This window comes from Mesoplodon densirostris, chromosome 1, assembly GCF_025265405.1.
Source record: "Mesoplodon densirostris isolate mMesDen1 chromosome 1, mMesDen1 primary haplotype, whole genome shotgun sequence".
Classification (NCBI taxonomy): domain Eukaryota; kingdom Metazoa; phylum Chordata; class Mammalia; order Artiodactyla; family Ziphiidae; genus Mesoplodon; species Mesoplodon densirostris.
The window spans coordinates 20,108,575-20,126,151 of NC_082661.1; the positions used below are offsets into that span (position 1 = coordinate 20,108,575).

Genomic DNA, 17,577 nt, shown 5'->3' on the forward strand with positions numbered 1-17,577 from the left:
AAACCCAGGGCCTTCTGGCAATCATCTTAGTTCATTCTAAGGTCAGTGTGTATTTGCTTTTTTTAGTTTTTGTCCTGGAGCATACTGAACGGGTATGCAGCAAACTTATCCTTTAAAAAAAAAAGAAAGTTTGCTCTTCGAATCTGACTAAATGGCACACTTGGAGGATGGGAAACAGTACGAAATTTTTAAAAGCAGATGAAAAGGAAAAAAGGAAACTTGATGGAAAAGGTGAGCCTCCATGTTGACGAGCCCCTCTGGGGCTAATTGACTTGTTAATAAAGGACTTGCAGTGACTGGAAAAAAAACCCCCAAAACATTCCTGGGTATGACTTTTTTGAGGACATGCAGTTACCCAGCATGGGAAGGACAGGGGCCCACGTCTCTGTTCAGTACTCTTCTATCAACTATATAGGGTCTGCCCCAGACGCAGTCTATTCAGCATCAGTGGCTCAGAGAAGCTGGTCTCTCCAAGCGAAAACAATGCAGCGTTGTTTTGAGAAGGGCTGGGGCCAGGAGGGCAGGGAAGATGTTAGCAGAAGAGGTGCATTTCTTTCTTTTTTTTTTTTTTTAACATCTTTATTGGAGTATAATTGCTTTACAATGTTGTGTTAGTTTCTGCTGTATAACAAAGTGAGTCAGCTATTGGCTTTACGGCAGCTGCTGGCCTCTGCTTCCCTGGCTGAATAAGGGCTGTATGGTCAGGAATAAAGCATTTCCTGACAGGGAAAACAAGTCTCTGCTCTGGCTCCCACAGCAGTGCCGTTCGAAGTCTGGCCCCATGAGGTATCTGGTCTACTATGGGAGACTGAAATTTCAAGAAACTTTAAGGCAGCACGCACATCTAGGTAATTGCATCAGACACGAAAGACAACAAAATGACAAAAAGCCCTCTCAAGCTCTTAGATGTTATTACAGGACTATCGTTTCCTGGAGCCCAATTCTCAGGAAGGATTGTGTATTTCACCCACCTAGAGGAATGCTAAGTTCACTGAACACATCCTCAGGTTCCCAGGAAGGCAAAGAAAGGGGCTGTTTCAGCTCCACTTCAGCGTATTCCAGTGACCTCACGTCCAGAGATTTCATTTCCATGTACCTGGAGTTATCTGCAAAACATGAGCCAGGGCAAAGTGGTAATGAAACACAACATGCCTCAAAGAATCCCTGCAATTGTATTCCTTGCACTGTGTGATGGGAAACAGTCCCTTGCGCTGCTTAATAACATGAGACTAGGCCAGGGCTGCTAATTAGAACCAAAGTGCTGTAACAAAGAGCTTTTTCCGCTGCCAAAAGAATGCCACATGCAAGAAAACTTGGCAAGCAGCTACATCAGGTCTGTGGGGGGATGGGCTGCTGATGCCTTCGGTTGGGATGATCCATCCCCGTGTCCCTCGTTCAGTAACAACTCCATCTCTGCAGGCAGAAGAATTATTGAAGTGCAAAAATTGTGCTGATGTCCACAGAAGCACTGAGGCGGGCAGAAAAGGCAATGCCATTCTCACCCCAAGCCTGTCGAGCAGTGTTATTAAATATGAGCTCCAAACGCTGGCTACGCTAATAAGCCATTAACACCAGTGCATGTCGAGACCTATACCGCAAAATACAAGGGGTTCAATCAGAGCGAGGTGAACAACACTTCGCTCCTCCTTTATTCTTGCCTTCTGTAGACACAGCCCAGGCCTCAGCGTTTCTCTAGCAACAAGGCAGCTCACAGCAGAGTTTCCTTGGAGACTCAGATCCAGGCAGGTGAAAAACAGCTCAGGTCAGCTTGACATGGAGGGAAGCCCAAGCCCACCTACCAGCTCGTGCCAACCACAGAGCACTGGGTTGACATGTTTATTTTTAAGCCTTTCCTCTATATTTTCTGCCCTCGACTCTTATCCCCCTTACTTCAAACTCTGGAATGCTGCAGGCTTTCTGCAAAATGAATTTCTAGCTATTTTCATTGAGAGAAAATTGAGGACTACTCTCCCCTCCCCCACAGTCCTTGATGGATCTTTAGTTTCCACTTGGCACAGAAGACAAGGCTTAGCCTATTTTAAACTCTGTCTTTCATGATGTCACAGTAGTGCCAGGCACAGACACACATCACCTCCATTGGCGGTGGAGGAGCTCCCGGGACAAGTCTTGCTTCACTGTCAGACGCTGGAGAAAAGTGGGTCTGAGGTGGTGAGAACGGGAACCGGCCACGCCCCTTCGTGAGCCCCTCATTCTTCCTTCCTCGGCCTCCCACGCTCCCGCCCCCTCACTCAGGCCTCACAGAAACAACGGCCTGGGTGGTCCTCAGTAGTGCAGGCAAGAGAGGCTGCTTGCTGATCCTTAGGAACCAAAGCTCTTTGGATAACTCCAAACATTTGCTAATTTAGTTAGCAGAGTCCATCTGGGATCCCGTAAATTCAGAGAAGTCTGACGTATCTGAGCTTGCTTCTCAGAAACGTGTGGCCTCCCATCCGACTACCTTTACACCAATTGCCTAAAAGGTCTAACAATTTAGCGAGGCTGTTAAGCTTGCCTTCTGCACCAGCTTTCAGGCTGGCTGAAACCTTACTTCTGTTCGTTCCAGCCTACACACGCCCATACACTGCTCTAGGGAAGCAGTGGTCCGATCAACCCAACCGCACAGGAGAAAAAGGAGGTAGTTACCCTGGGTCAACACTCCGTGGCAAGCCTGGCTTTGGAGGTCTGTTTCGGTGAGGGGGCTGGCTTTCTCCTCCAGGGGGCTGCCTTCACCAGCCCCATCTTCCAGGGTCCCCCTGGCCTTACAGTCATCAAGAAAGGGGCCAGGCTGCCAGGCCCTCTCCTCTGCTGGCCTGGGGGAAGACATTTGCTGGAGTGTAGGGGCCAGACGAACATCTGAGCTCTCCAGTGAGAGGCCCGTCTCGCATTCATCTGGCTTCCGCTCAACATCCACATTTAGGCCAGGCGTTTCCAGGTCCATGTCACTGGGACAGCTCATGGAAGCAGAAGGCAGTTCTTTGGGCGACTTGAGGCTGACTTCCGCAGCCTCCTTACCTACGGTCTTGACTCCCTCCTTGGTGACCTCTTTGGCTAAGTCCAGGTCTAAGGTGGTTGTCACACAGGGACATATTTCTGGACAGATTTTGTCCTTCTGTTCGATGGGCACAGTTTCCTCCAGTTCTGGGATGTCCGGTTCCATGATAAAATCTTCTTCCTCCCCCACCTCGTCCACTGTAACCAGCTCCTCCATGTTCGTGGGGCACCAGCTCTCCCCCTCTGCCTCACTTCCACTCTCCGAATCTTGCTCCTGAATACAAATGAGGAACGGAGGTCAGAGGGTGGCTGAGGAGTGGGTCTTGGTATTTAACCAGAAGAGGGTGCAAACCTTGACCACAGGACCCCTCAAACCAGAAAGATGCTGAGCAATCTTACTCCTACCTGGGAACATTTACTGGGTAATTAGGAGCTGTAGATCACTGAAGTCTCTCATCACTGATTTATCCCTAGGATGAGGCTCCAAACAGCACAGGAGTTGGAATAAGCCCTTAATGTTTAACCCACCAAGTGGACAAAGAATTTCAACTCCTGGTATATAGTAGGTGCTCAATAAATCGTTTTTTTCTTTTGTTTTGCTTTGTTGTTTTTTAGCTGTGGGCAACACATTTTTATTCAGTAATGTGGCTTAGAGGTGTTTCTATATCATCGGATCTACATCTACACCTTAACTGTTAATGCCCATGTAGGATTCCAATCAAAGTTATTTAGCCTGCTTCCTATTAATAGATATCAATCTCTGCTCATCTTTTTCTGATCAATTTCTGGAAATTTTATTTTTTTAAATTATAAAAAATAAATAGTTTTTGGACAAATGAATGATTGAGTTGTAAGCGCTAAATGCATCAGCTTGCTGGAGCTATTTCCTTGCAAGTAGGGCATCACTAAATGTTAACTGCAGCAAAGTCCCTACAAAATTCTCCCAAACAACCTCTCCCAGCAAGGGTTGCAACCTTCCGTAGCCATGGCTCAAACTTGGCCCCTCCCGAAACTTTCCCCTTGCGTCCCCAGCAGCCCATGGACCCAGCAGCCAGCTTTAGGAGATCAGTTTCCCCGCCAGCGATACTCATCTCTCCGCCTCTCCTGGCCAGCAAGGCACGAAGCTGGCCACGTTCCAAGGACACTTCTTTTTGCTGTGGCAGCCTCAGCCCCGTAACTGGGTTTTTCCTTTTAATTAAGTAAAATAATCTTTACAAGCACGGTAGATGTTTTGTTAATCCCAGGGTCAGGGCCTGCTGAGGTTCAGGGCCCCAGCTTGAGTACCCAAAGCCCCCTTCCTCCTCCAGCCCCTCCCAAGGCAGCTGCCTATTTTGGGAGCCTGGCTCTGAAGCCTGAGTCTTTTTTGGGCACATGTTTTCTCTTATAAGCACAGCCAAGTTACTGAAGACTGAGGTAGAGCCCAGGCATGTGGCTAAAGATTTCCTCAATAAAGACTGTGCGAAGATCCCAGGCAAAGCCATTCCTCCAAGAAGTGCTGGCTTCATTCACAGACCCGCTGGTGGGGTCTCAGGCACATCCCATGCAGCAAGCAGGTCATCACCTGGCAGGATGGGGACGCCTGTGACCTGGAGCCCAGTGGCTGCTGTGTTGATGATGCTGCACTGCCAGCATCTGGGACAAACTTTACCTTCCTTGCCTTTGTGTTCTCTGCATCAGAGGACTCTGTTTCTTTCTCCTGCCTGCCCAGATGCAGGGGGCTCTCTTCCATGCTGTCCTGTTCCTCTTTTTCAGCCTTACCAAAGGAAGAGCAGAACAAATCAAGTCAACAGTGAGAAGTGGCAGAGAGCACGCCAAGAGGAAAACACGATTGAGCACAGCTAATGCTGTCGGATGTGTTTCACACACATCACTTCCTTTATCCTCACAAAGCCCCTCAGAGGCAGGTGCTATTATCATCTTCATTATATAGATGGGGAAACTGAGGCTCAGAGAGGTTAAGTAACTTGTTCAAGGTCACACAAACGGAGGCACAGAAGTGTCTTCACGGCTGGCCTGAGGGCTTTAGGGAGACAGACGTCCCCGGCAAACTGGGTACTTTTTGCAGCTGTATAATCTGTAGACAGGGAGGGTGAGTAAAGGGGCCAAGGGGGAACTGACCCTGGGGTTTACAACCCTCATGGTGACATCTCACCAACAGATCAGTCTTAGCCATAAAAAAAAAATCACCTCCAGGCCACGTATGGGTAGGAAGGGTGTTGTCACCCAGTCAGGGCCCCTCTCACCTCTCTTTTGCCTTATCTCTGTCCTAGAGCTATAGCCCCAACTAGCAATCCCGCCCAGTCTTCCTTCCTCCTGTTCCCTCCCTCAGATTAAGTCCCTCATGCTTAGTGGCTCATGTCTGGGAAATTGAACAACTGAAAGCAGATGTTTGCTTTGAGAATTAGGGTCTCTGACCAGCCTTGAAAACAGGGGTCAGCCAACTATAGTCCTCAAGCCAAATCTGATCCAGTTCCTCTTTTTTGTACAGTCTGCGAATTAACAATGTTTCTCATGTCTCTAAATGGCTGTATGTTAAATGCTTATATTAAATTACCTACATAATATCCTCCATTTTGCCTCTTGGCCCATATGCCTAAAATAGTTACTCTCTGGTGTTTTGTAGAAAAAGTTTGCCAATCCCCATTTCAGAAGTTTGAGGAGGATATTCTCCCATGACAAACTTTGGCCACCAAATCCATCACTGTTCCTGGGCATTCTTGGGAGCAAGTTGCATTTCCTCGACAATTTTGGCCAAGGTTGGCTCAAAGTAAACCACTCTCGCTCTGATTTCTTATGAGCAGACACACCTTGTCTTTGCCGACAAGGAGGCAGCCGGGGCAGGAGCTCAGGGCTGACGGGTTTCACCAGTTGTTATGGGACAGGGGACAGTTTTAATCCTCGAGTCTCTGATCTTTCCGGCGTTCAGAGCGGAAGCTCTGCCCCAGCCTTCTGAGCTGACCTGAGCTCAAAGCAGCTCCAAATGCCTTTTTAGCCCTAAGAACCCAGAGCTTCTACCAACAGGGGACCCCTTTTCTTCATTTTTGTCTTCCTGAATAAATTATCCACGGCCCTCCCTTGTCAAAATAAATAGCCCTTACCCTTCCCAGGCAGTTCCTGCAGCACACGCCCAGGTCAACACAGTAAAGAGACTCCTCCAGTTCAAGCTGGGAGAGGCAGGGACAGCCTGGCTGCCGAAAGCCCCCCAGCCAGGCAGACCTGCTCTCCCTCCCTGCAGGCAAAGGAGATAGAGCAGTGCCTTTCAGTGCACCCCTGGCCCTGGGAGCATTTCCAGGCGACAGCAGCTTACAGGGAACAGACAAATGCAACCAAGGCACTCGTCCCATCCCGCCACCAAGCAGCTCAGGAAGCAGTGTGTTAGGTCCCAACTGCTGCAAGCAGGGCTGCCACCACAGGGCCGGGGTTACTGCTAAACCACCTCCTAGCTGGTCTTCCACTTCTGCTCTGTAGCCCCCTCCCAAGTGTATTCTCCCCAAGGCGATGAGGAATGCTGACTCCAAAATGCAAAATCTATCATATCCTCACTGCACCCTCTTGCTTGAACATTTCGTTCGCTTCCCCTTTGCTTCACCCAGTAAATACCCACCTTTCCTTTCAATCCTAGCAGCCACATCCTAACCAAGGAGAGCCTCTGATTCGTTACAGGCAGTGGTCCCCAACCTTTTTGGCACCAGGGACTGGTTTCGTGGAAGACAGTTTTTCCATGGAAGGGGAGGGATGGGGGGGCGGGGGGTGGCTCAGGCGGTAACGCCAGTGACGGGGAGCGACGGGGAGCGGCAGGTGAAGCTTTGCTCGCACAGCCCGCCGCTCACCTCCTGCTGTGCAGCCCGGTTCCTAACCGAAGGTTAGGGGACCCCTGGTTACCGGCACCAACAGCACTGTATCCTCCATCTCCTTAGCATTCACACTCACACTCGTATACTCATTTAAGGGATTATTTGATGAGCATGTTTTTCATTAGACCACGAGCTCCATGAGATCAAGAGTCATTTTAGCTTTGGCTCACAACTGCAGCCCCAGATGCTCCACGAACACTGGTCAGTACGAGAATGGAGACAGGTAGGAGAGGGTGGAGTGAATAACAAGTACACACCTGCCTCCCAGCATGCTTGGGTCTCTGTCTGGGCTTTGCACTGAACATAAGTGGGTTTGCTATTTCTGTCTCCTATGGATTGTTTATACTGGGGGCTGCGTTCTGGGGACGCCTGGGGCTCCATCTGGCCCACAGACATGTTTTGTTCTATACAGTTTCTAAAATGTGGGAAATTTCAGATACAGATTTCAAATTTCAAATACAGATACCTGCATCTGGACTTTGGTCTTGCTCTAAGAAATGGGAAATCGGACAACACAGGGCAGCTGTGCCTGAATGGCAGCCACAGAATGGAGCTGAGCAGTGGCTGCTCCAGCAGACAGGTACCTCCTGCTTGGTCCACCACGGTCCCAGCTCTCCACCTTGGCTTCAATCATGCTGTCTGGTCTGTGTCAGCTGCCTGGCTTCCCTTCTCTAGGCACCTGGTTCTGTAAACCCTGAGGCCCCTTCCAGGAAAGTGGGGGAGTGCTTCTTTTCCAAGACTCCCTATTCAGTGACTTGACTTCTTTCTTTTACCTCTGGTCTCATGGTCAGGCCTGGGCCTCATGTCTGGCCGTGGCCACCCAGAAACACTGAGCAGCGCACACACTGGCTTCCCCAGAACTGAGCACTCTCTCCAGAATCTCCCAGGGTTTCCCGTGAGCACAAGCTTGTTAAAGTCCTACAGCAGCCTTGTGATCACACCCATTTCACACAAACAAGAAAACTGAGGCTGAGAAGAACAGGGTGTGACTTGGTTCTCAGACGCCAGGCCTCTACCTCCAGAGTCTGGGTTCGGTCATTCATTCCTTCAACAAATACTTATTGAATGCTCACTCTGGGCCAAGCCCTAATCCAGGAGCTGGGGGCAGGGCAGTGAGCACAGCAGACAAAAATTCCTGCCCTCATGGAGGTTACATGGGGGATGGGGGTAGGGGAGGGTTGGGAGGGAGAACAGACTCTAAATAAAATAAATAAAGACATTAGGGGATAGGTCAGAAGGAGACAGATGCCACCGAGAAAAAGAAAGCAGGGAAGGAAAAGAAGTGGGTTGGGATGTTGTGATTTTATGTGGTGGCCAGGAATAAACTTTGGAGACTGTGACAGTGAGTAGGGAGTCACATGGACTTTGGTGGGGGAGGGGCTCCCAGGCAGGGGAACACGTGCAAAGGCCCTGTGGTGGGAGGTGCCTGGTATATCATAAGAAAGGCAGGGACCCTGTCCTCAGCCCTGCTGCCTTCATTCCCCAAGTTTAGTCGCTGCCTGTTCTCAGACTCCTGAGGCAACCCTGTGGGTTCTAGGTTGTTCTCAAGATTGTGAAGAGAAGTTTGAGATCAGTGAGGAAAACTCTTTGTTCTGCTGTTATTCCATCAAATGGTATTGGGCTGCCTGGCTCCAAACCCACAGAAACAATCTGCTGGGGACCCCAACAAGTCCCTACTGACCCTGCTCTAGGGCTATCAGAGGCAGAACCTACTAGAAGGACAGAACTGTGGGGAAACCCACGGGGCCTTTCTGGGAAGCTTTTTTTTTGCAACAGGGGCTCTTGGGATGATCCACAGTGTGCGTCACCATGAATGAGCCATGTTGTGCAAACCAGTGAAAGCAGGGTGGGTACAATAGGAGAAGTTACCAAAGAAGAGTCTCAAAGTGTGGGTAGGAGGGCCAAGGGGCAGCTCCGCCCCTTTGCCATGGGGAACAGAGGGTTCCAGACTGGTGGTATGTGTATGAGGCCTTGAGGCCCTGCTAACTCTTGCTCTCTTTCCTTCTTTTCTCAAGGTACTGACCCATCACCAGCCCCTTGGACACCTCCGAGCATAGACACGCTTCTTAAAAACATCCACTGGTTCACAGGTCCTCTGGATCCAGTTCAAGTACACACAAGAGGTCCTTCATGGGCCCACTCCACCCACTTCCCTAATCTCATCTCCTGTGCTTCCCCTGCTCTGCCAGGGGAAGTTGTGGCAGACTTTGAGATGGGCAAAAAGATTGCTGGGAGTCCTTCCAATGGAAGGCTGGGCATTTGTCTAGCACCCTTCCAGGGTACCTGATTCTATCCGAGTCTGCACCTTTCATTAGCTTGAACTGAGCTATTTCACAACTTTGTAAATTGCAGAAATACGATAATAGTACAAATGATTCTTGTTCATAGAGATGCGAAGGAACTTTATCTGCTGGAGATGCCACTGATTCCCACAGAAGAGGCCAGTTTCACATCTATTAGCAAATTCACCTCAGCATTACTGAGTGCCTCTATATGCCTGCTCTTTGGATTCCCCTCTGAACAGCCTTCTACATCTTACTGGTTCCCTCATTCATTAATGAGTTAAACAATACTTTTGACATGTATTCATTTTATGTTTGTATGAGAGCCATGATTTTACTTCTTAAAAACATTACCCTTTAACATGCCCTAGAGATGCAGCCACATTGAGTATCTCCAGGTTATCAAAACAGTCTTCCCTGTTATGAAGAACCTGGAGTATTACTTGGCCATAAAAAAGAATGAAATAATGCCATTTGCAACAACATAGATAGACCTGGAGGGAATTATGTTTAGTGAAATAAGTCAGACAGAGAAAGACAAGTACTGTATGTTATCACTTATATGTGGAATCTAAAAAATAAAACAAATGAATGAATATAACAAAACAGAAAAGAACTCACAGATACAGAGAACAAAAGAGTAGTTACCAGTGGGGACTGGAAAGGTGGGAGGGTCAAGATAGGGGTAGGGGATTAAAGGGTATAAACTGCTATGTATAAAATAAGCAACAAGGATATATTGTAAAGCACAGGGAATATAGCCAATATTTTATAATAACTTTAAATGGAGTGTAATCTATAAAATAGAAAATCACTACGTTGTAAACCTGAAACTAATATATTATAAATCAGCAATAAAAAAAGTCTTCCTTTCTCACTTTTGCCCTTGCTGCTTCCCAAACTGCCTTTTTCCCCACTTTCGATGTCCAGCTCAAATGTCACCTCCTCTGTGCAGCTTTCCTTCTCTCCTGTGCAGAGCTGACTGTCCACTTGACTCCAGCAGGGGCCCCACTGTATGTAAATTATTTTTGTAGGTTGGCTTCCCCCACTAGAACTTAATCTCTGCCATAACATGACTACTTCCTACTCATCTTTGAACCCCTGTGCCTAGCACACCCCCCGGCAATGCATGTAGGAATAAAGTCGTGGCCAAAGCACGGCCCTTCAGTGTTCATGGAGTTGAGGCCTGGGATTCTTATTTGGACTTAGTCATTGTCAACAGCTCCTGGATCAGACTAGAAGATATGCAAACTCTCTGTGCCTTGGTTTCCTCATCTATAGTCATGATTTTTTAACTGGATTCTTTGTGCAGGCCACCCCCACCTCCTCGCCAACCTCCACCACTCCTACTTAAACGCAGGCGGCTCTGGCAAGAAAGAAGTGCAAGCCAAACTAGAGTATAAACCTGGTACCCAGAGTCCGCCTTGTGACCCACTGTGTGAACTGAAGTCATGCAGCACGTTGTGAGCCCTGGATGAAGCACTTGGATGAAAGGTGCCAGCAGCTGCTGAGCATTTTTATTCCAGTGGAAGGAAAACACTGTGGACTGGGTCTAGAGAAACACATCAAGCCCTGGGTGCCCAGTATCACTGAATGGGTGGTGACTGCTTCTCCTTTACCACCTCTCATCAAAGCCCCAACACTGGTACACGCTTTTGGCAGGAGAGAGGATGGAGCGAACCAAAGGTCTAATCTCCCCCGGAACAGTCTGTGGGTGCAAACACCTCAGGGCCGTTCCACTCTAGACAAACAGACAAAATAGAAGGACTTTGCATCACGTCCCTGCCTAATTTCTCGTAAAGGCAGCAGGGTGCTGTGGGATTTGGAGCCAGATCACCATTCCAGCTCCACCATTTCTTGACTGTGTGTCCTTGGGCAACTAACTTGAACTCTCTGTGCCTCGGTTTCCTCATCTATAGCAATGGTAGTATTATTACTAGCATTACCTCATAGGCTTGCCGTGAGGATTAAATTGAGATAAAGTGTTTAGCACAGTGCCTGGTACAGAGTAAACATTCAGTAAATGTTTCATTCACTCAATAAACGCTCATCACCATTCTATTAATAGTGTTCTCCCCTGGGACCTGCCTCTCCTTACCTGGCGAAGGGATTACATCATTACCTCATTCTCTGCCTTTCTGCTTTCTTTCCTATCGGCTCCGTCTTGGTCTCTCTCAGGTCTCTTGGTTCTGGTCTTCTCACTCTGCTTCGACTTGGTGCCCTTCGGTTCCAGCCCGTCTTCCCTGCCCGAGTCGTCAGGGGGGGCGTGTCTGCCTTCCCGCGGCCTGGCCTCATCTTTCCTCCTGGACCTCCCAGGGACATCCTGCTGCTGCCTTAGATACTTGTCCGATTTGCCCTTGGACTCTTTGCGGTAGTAGCCGTCTTCTCGGCTTTTGTATCCCGACGCGGAGTGGAGCGGGTTGGGGGACCCAGACCTCGGGTGCCTTTCTCGGTAGCCCCTCCCTCCTTCCAGCCGCTCGTCTAGCTCGGCCTTGTCCAGTTGCCGGGGGTACTGTTTGCGGTCATGCGCCCACGTGTCCGTCCTGTCCCTCTTGTCCTCCCCGTTCTCCCTCCAGGGGACCGGGCCTCTCTCTTCCTCCCTCCTGGCGTAGGGAGAGTGCTCCCACGAGTCCCGGCCGCTGCCCCAGTCGGCCCGAGAGGGGCCCGGGGGGCTGTGAGAAGAGCTGCAGGAGGTGAAGCTCGGAGTGTGGGACCTCGGGGACAATGACCGGCTCACCGGACTTCGAGATCTCGGCCTTTCTGGGCCGTATCTGTGAGGGAGCAAAGGAGCCGTTTTAGAATCTGTACCTCCCTCAGCCTCCATCCCCAGATACACCCCGTCTCTGCAACAGACATACTGTGCACGTGACCCCACCTGGCCACACATGCTTCACCACAACTGTGCAGAGCGCACAGAGAGATCCAGGAACAAGCTCTTCCTCCCTCCAGGCTTCTGGGAGGGATTTTCCCTGAGCACAGTACTGGAGGCTTTCTGCCCCTTTACTCATTTTGCTCCTGGCAACTGGGATGAAAAATTGGGCTGTTCTGGCTCACCTCAGCTCTCTTCCTCTTGGAAATCAGCTACGCTCAGGGAGGAGGAGACTCGCCTGGTGGCCGGGGGGCGGGTTGCCCTGGTCCAGCCTGGTGGGCAAGACTGCCTAACCCCGGGGTTCAATCAGCCGACCTCTTGACTATGAGACTGAAGCCGCCCCTCCACCTGGCCTCTACCGAAATAAAGGCCACCTCTTGGGCTCCATTTTTCTAGGAAGGCATTTTGGGGTTGGAAGAATCCTTAGAGCTCTGACCTGCACATGTATCAGACGAAGAAACAGAAACCCAGAAAAAGACCCCAGCCCGTATAGGGTTCAGAGCAAGACCTCTTGATCACCTACCCCCTGACTCTACCACAGAACTGCAGGGTCACAGTGTGGCTTCACACGTTTTTTAAAAACCCAAACAACCATAATATTAAAAACAAACAAATGAACAAAAATCCCAAACCTGAACAGCTACATACAAAGATACATACACACACACACACGTTGTTATTAAGCAGGTCACCTGAGTCATCCACCTGACATTCTAAAAGGACAGGCAACTTTCATTTGGTTCCCAAATACAGGAAAAGCACGCAGTCCTCACTGACCAGGGGACAAGAGACGTGGCTCACTGGGACCAGCCTTGACCTCCACTGGGGAAGCAGCCTGGGCCGGGCCCTCTAGAGCGAGGTTAGAGTGCCATCTGCGGCAGCCCTGGGTAAGAACCACAGAATGTGCCGGCCAGGTGCCGCTCCTGCTGTTTTCCACAGTGGCCTCTGCAGGGCCTGTCTCCATAGGGCAGTGACAGTGGTGAACTTGTAGCCCCGGCTTGGCAGGGTCACAACCTCAGCTGGGAGAAGTGAGTTGGAAATGTGACTGCACTCGATGTTCAGAGTAAATGACTGGTCAGGCCATGGATGTTTCTACACCTACATTCAGCTCAAGAAAAATCAAGGGCTGGCTCTAAACAGAAGACACACACACCACACACTATACACACACCCACACCACACATACACACCACACATATACACCCACACATGTACCACATACACACACCACACACATACAACACAACACACACCAAACACACACACCACACAATACAACCACACACCACACACACCAAACACAACACACTACACGCACAATACAACCACACACCAAACACACACACAAAACACAACACACAATACAGCCACACAACACACACCAAACACACAGAACACACACATACAACACAACACACACAATACAACCACACAACACACACAGTACAACCACACAACACACACCAAACACACACACATACAACACACCACAAACAATACAACCACAACACACACCAAACACACATGCACAACACACACAACACACAGACACATTTTCAGGCTGTTTTAGCAGAGTGTACATTGACCCCTGAGAGCCATATATCAGCAGATCCCCTCCTATACTCCTTGACAACAAAGGAGGAGCAGCTGGGGGGAAGCTTAGCATCTTGAACTTTTCTGAAGTTTAACCTGAGCACTGGACTGGACTGATGCGTTCCATCAGGCACGTGGAAACATAGGGCCCAGAGAGGCTGATGGACAAGGCAGAGGCCAGGGCAGAGCACAAGTGACTCAAATACCCCTAAGAAAGAGAAAGCGGAGAATGTTCCAATGACGCAGAGTCTGCCCTGAGACCTAAGACCGGGCCTCACCTGTCTGCTTCCCGGAACATGTCCCTCTCCCTCTGGGAATGGATGTCCTGGATGATGGCAGCCACGGTTTTCCCAGGTTTCTAGGCAAAGTCAGAGGGGTCACCATCAGACCAGAGATGGCCTTGCAAACACCAGAAGGAAGCAGCTAGGACTTGGGTTCATTGCCCTGTCCACCAAAGGGGGAAAAGTGCCTTTTTAGGGGAAGAAAAAGTTTAATCCAGAGGATGAGGAGTATAAGCATAAGGCTGAATGGTGGTGGGGCTGAGTGGTCCAGGGCACGTGGCATCCACTGAGCTGGGAAGGAAGGAGCCTGAGGCTCACCATCCACATGCTGGGAAAAAGCAGCATTTGTTAATACCTACCTCCCACCTCCTTCCGAATAAAAGAAAGTATCTAAAATGTGAAAGGAAGGAGGGAAGGAGGGCAGGAGGGAGGAAGGCATTATAACTTGGAAAGAGACTTGAAGATCACTAACATGCAGCCTCCACATTTTACACCTGAGGAAACTGAGACCCAGAGAGGTCACTGAAGCAGAGTGCTGCCTGGCACAGCTCCAGCCACCAGCCACATTGTGTTCTAGGGTGACTCCTGGGGTGGTGCTGTGTTAAGGAACACATTCAAGGTCACAGAGATCATTAGAAAACCAGGACTTGACAACAGGCATTTTAACTCCCAGGTCCTTTCTATGCCCCATGCTTCCTGCAACTCCTGACTTCAGTGCAGGGCTCCACAGGGGTCATTTGGCGCTCAATGTAAATCTGCAACGTGGGCAGTGCAGGCTGTGAGCCAGGTTTCACAGCTGAGGATGCAGGGCACCCAAAGGCTCTGCCCTTCCCAGAAGTTACTACGGGATGACTGTGCCAGGACAGGACCACACCAGCTCCCAAATCCCAAAGCCCTTTCCTAAACCCAGATTGGCCACACATTAACAGAACAATAAAAAATAAATGATTAAAAAAAGAAATTCATGAGCACAGAAGAAAGGATGGAAGCATTTTCCAAAAGACTACACAAAATTCATCCATTCAATTAAAATGTATGGAACAGGCTGAATTTATGGTATGTGAATTATATCTCAATAACACTGATGTTAAAAAAAAGACCTAAAAACCCTCAGTCTATGATGACAACTTTTTTTTTTTTTTTTTTTTTTTTGTGGTACGTGGGCCTCTCACTGTTGTGGCCTCTCCCGTCGCGGAGCACAGGCTCCGGACACGCAAGCTCAGCGGCCATGGCTCACGGGCCCAGCCGCTTCGCGGCATGTGGGATCTTCCTGGACCGGGGCACGAACCCGTGTCCCCTGCATTGGCAGGCGGACTCTCAACCACTGCGCCACCAGGGAAGCCCTGATGTCAACTTTTGACAAAGAAATTTTATTAAGAAACTTAATCAACTGCTCTTTTTATCCTCAATTTCTTTTCCTACGTACTTAACAAAGGATCATGAAATCTTGGAGCTATACAAATGTTAGGTATCATCAGATATCTCATTTTATAGGTGTGAAACCCAGGACCAGAGATATGAGTTAAGCTCTGTGATTAGCTGGTACTAGAATTCTGTGAGTCCTCTGAGCGCACAGCTGCTTATCTGTGTTATTGTTAAGACTGAAGCTTGGGCTGGGAAAACAGTTCAGGAGAGAATAAAGGAGGAGCTGCCTGTGGTTTCAGGGGAGAAGTCAGAGCTCGGACTTAGGGAAAGGATGTAAAACGTTCAAGCCAGGGAGGGATCTCTTGTCAACTCGAAATGCAAGAGGAGAGAACGTCAAAGAGAAGGAAGTGACCGCTAGCCCTGTGGTCGTGAAGAGGGAGGAGGTCAAGAAGGCAGTCAATCCCCGTTCAAGAAAAGGCCCAGGAACTGAGCACTGGTCAGGATACCCACCCGAAAGCAGCCTCACACTTTTGGCAAATGGTCCCTTTTATCTGACTGTAGCTATAAAGGTTGACCCTCTGTAAGCATATGGAAGTGTCACCTACAAGTAACCAGATCACCCAAGCCCTGCACTGTCAACTAGCACCTGAGCTACTTAAACTGGACCAGAAGCAGAGACCGAAGGCTAAGCAAGAAAAGAGCTGGGGCCGTGGGCCTGGGCGGAGAAGAAAGCTACTGCCCAGGATGCTTCCTTCCACCATGCCCAAGACCATCTGTCCTCCCGCCAGCATTGTTGGTCACCACCTGTGGGTAGAACGAGAAGGTTCCCGTGGAGGTGATTCCACGGAGTGGGTCTTCCTTCTGCCTCCCCACCTTGGGCCACAAGCTGGAAGTTGCCTGCTGCACCATCATGGGAGAGGCCCGCCTGGGATGGCTGGTCCCCAGGAGACCCACTGCAGCACTGCCTCTATGCGGGCCAGCTTGGGAAAGCCGGAGGGAGCCATCAGGATCAAGTGCAGGGACGTGTGATGAGATCTCCTGGCACCGGGGAGGCCACATCCCAAGTCCCAAATCTGTCCTCACCCTGCCAAGCTGGAATAGGCGAAGGCTAAAGGATGTGCCCCCAAACCGGGTACAAGGTACCATGGCGACTTTTCAGAACACACAAATTCCCTGAGGGGGTTGGATCAGGGACTTTCTGTGGCAAAAAAAAGAGTCCCCAAAGTCCCCAACACTTTTCTTCTGCTCTCTGGAATCTCATATCCTCGTGATTGTTCCTTCCAGTCCAGATCCAGGAGAGCCTGGGGTGAGAAGAGGGGGCCTGGTCAGGGAGCAGCTGAGGTTTTGCCGGTTACCCAGGGGTAGCATGGGTGGTGGGGTTGAGACCTGCAGGGACGGGCAGGTCAGGCCAATGTCAGAGCCAGAGGTGTTCTAGGAGCTCATGGTGGCTTCTGAGCCTCCATCACCACAGACAGCAGCCCCTCGGGCCCTTCCCCTCTGAGTGCCGCCTGATGAGGGCAGAGCAGCCAATCAAGCACCACAGATGGAAACATCCTCTAGTGGCCCAATGTGGTCCCCCGGGGGTCAAAGAGATGCATCCAGAGTTCTTTGGGGACTAGAAGAGCCTCTTCTGGGCTTAACTATTTCCTTGCCCCTTATTTTCCCAATCACAGAACAGCCTCCTGGGGCCACTGTCAGCCCAGCGCCCCCTGAAGTTCCTTCTGTTCAGGCCTCACGGCCCCAGAGAGGCAGGGAATGGGGTTATTGATCACAGCCATTAGTGGCACAGGGCCCCGCATGGAATGAGCGCTCCACGATGACTGGCTGGAGAGATGGAGGGATGGGCTGACGAGAAAGGACATGACAATCTGCAAATACTATACGCTGGGGCTGGCGGACACGGGCACTATGATCCCTCTCTGAGGACCAGAGGTCAGTTTCTCTCTTTTAAGTGATAATTCCAAATTGTTGGCACTCTCTGGCTCAAACACCCTGCCAGCTGCCATCTGAGAAGGAGTCAGAAGTGGCCAAAGACTTTCAAATAACAGAATCAACTTTTCACTCTAAGAAAATCCTCTCAGTCTTCCTCTTCAGGCCTGGCCTCGTTATCCTGTGGTTAAAGGTATAAAGGAGGCAGGTACGATAATGCTGTAATTGCTGCAGGGGAGTGGAAACGGAAGAGAACGGAGTAGGTCTGCGATGATGTTTATTGTAGAACATTTCAAACACACACAAAAGTAGACAGAATGGTATATTGAACCCACCCCCCGCCCCGACGGTGAATCCATTTCCACTGTCAACAAGCCCCAGGGGACCATCCACAGTGCTCTTGGTCAACACAT

The 17,577-nt window shown here is 49.9% G+C and overlaps 1 protein-coding gene across 1 annotated transcript in view; it reads right to left on the minus strand.

The window, feature by feature from the left end:
- Positions 1-17,577, minus strand: part of RBM20 (RNA binding motif protein 20) — a 211,612-nt gene that overhangs the window by 17,370 nt on the left and 176,665 nt on the right. The window contains exons 8-12 of the mRNA XM_060102461.1: positions 13,868-13,947; positions 11,250-11,898; positions 4,640-4,744; positions 2,644-3,265; positions 972-1,106 (exon numbers count right to left, since the gene is read on the minus strand). Of these exons, the coding sequence (XP_059958444.1) occupies positions 972-1,106; positions 2,644-3,265; positions 4,640-4,744; positions 11,250-11,898; positions 13,868-13,947 (1,591 nt within the window). The remainder of the gene's footprint in view (positions 1-971; positions 1,107-2,643; positions 3,266-4,639; positions 4,745-11,249; positions 11,899-13,867; positions 13,948-17,577) is intronic.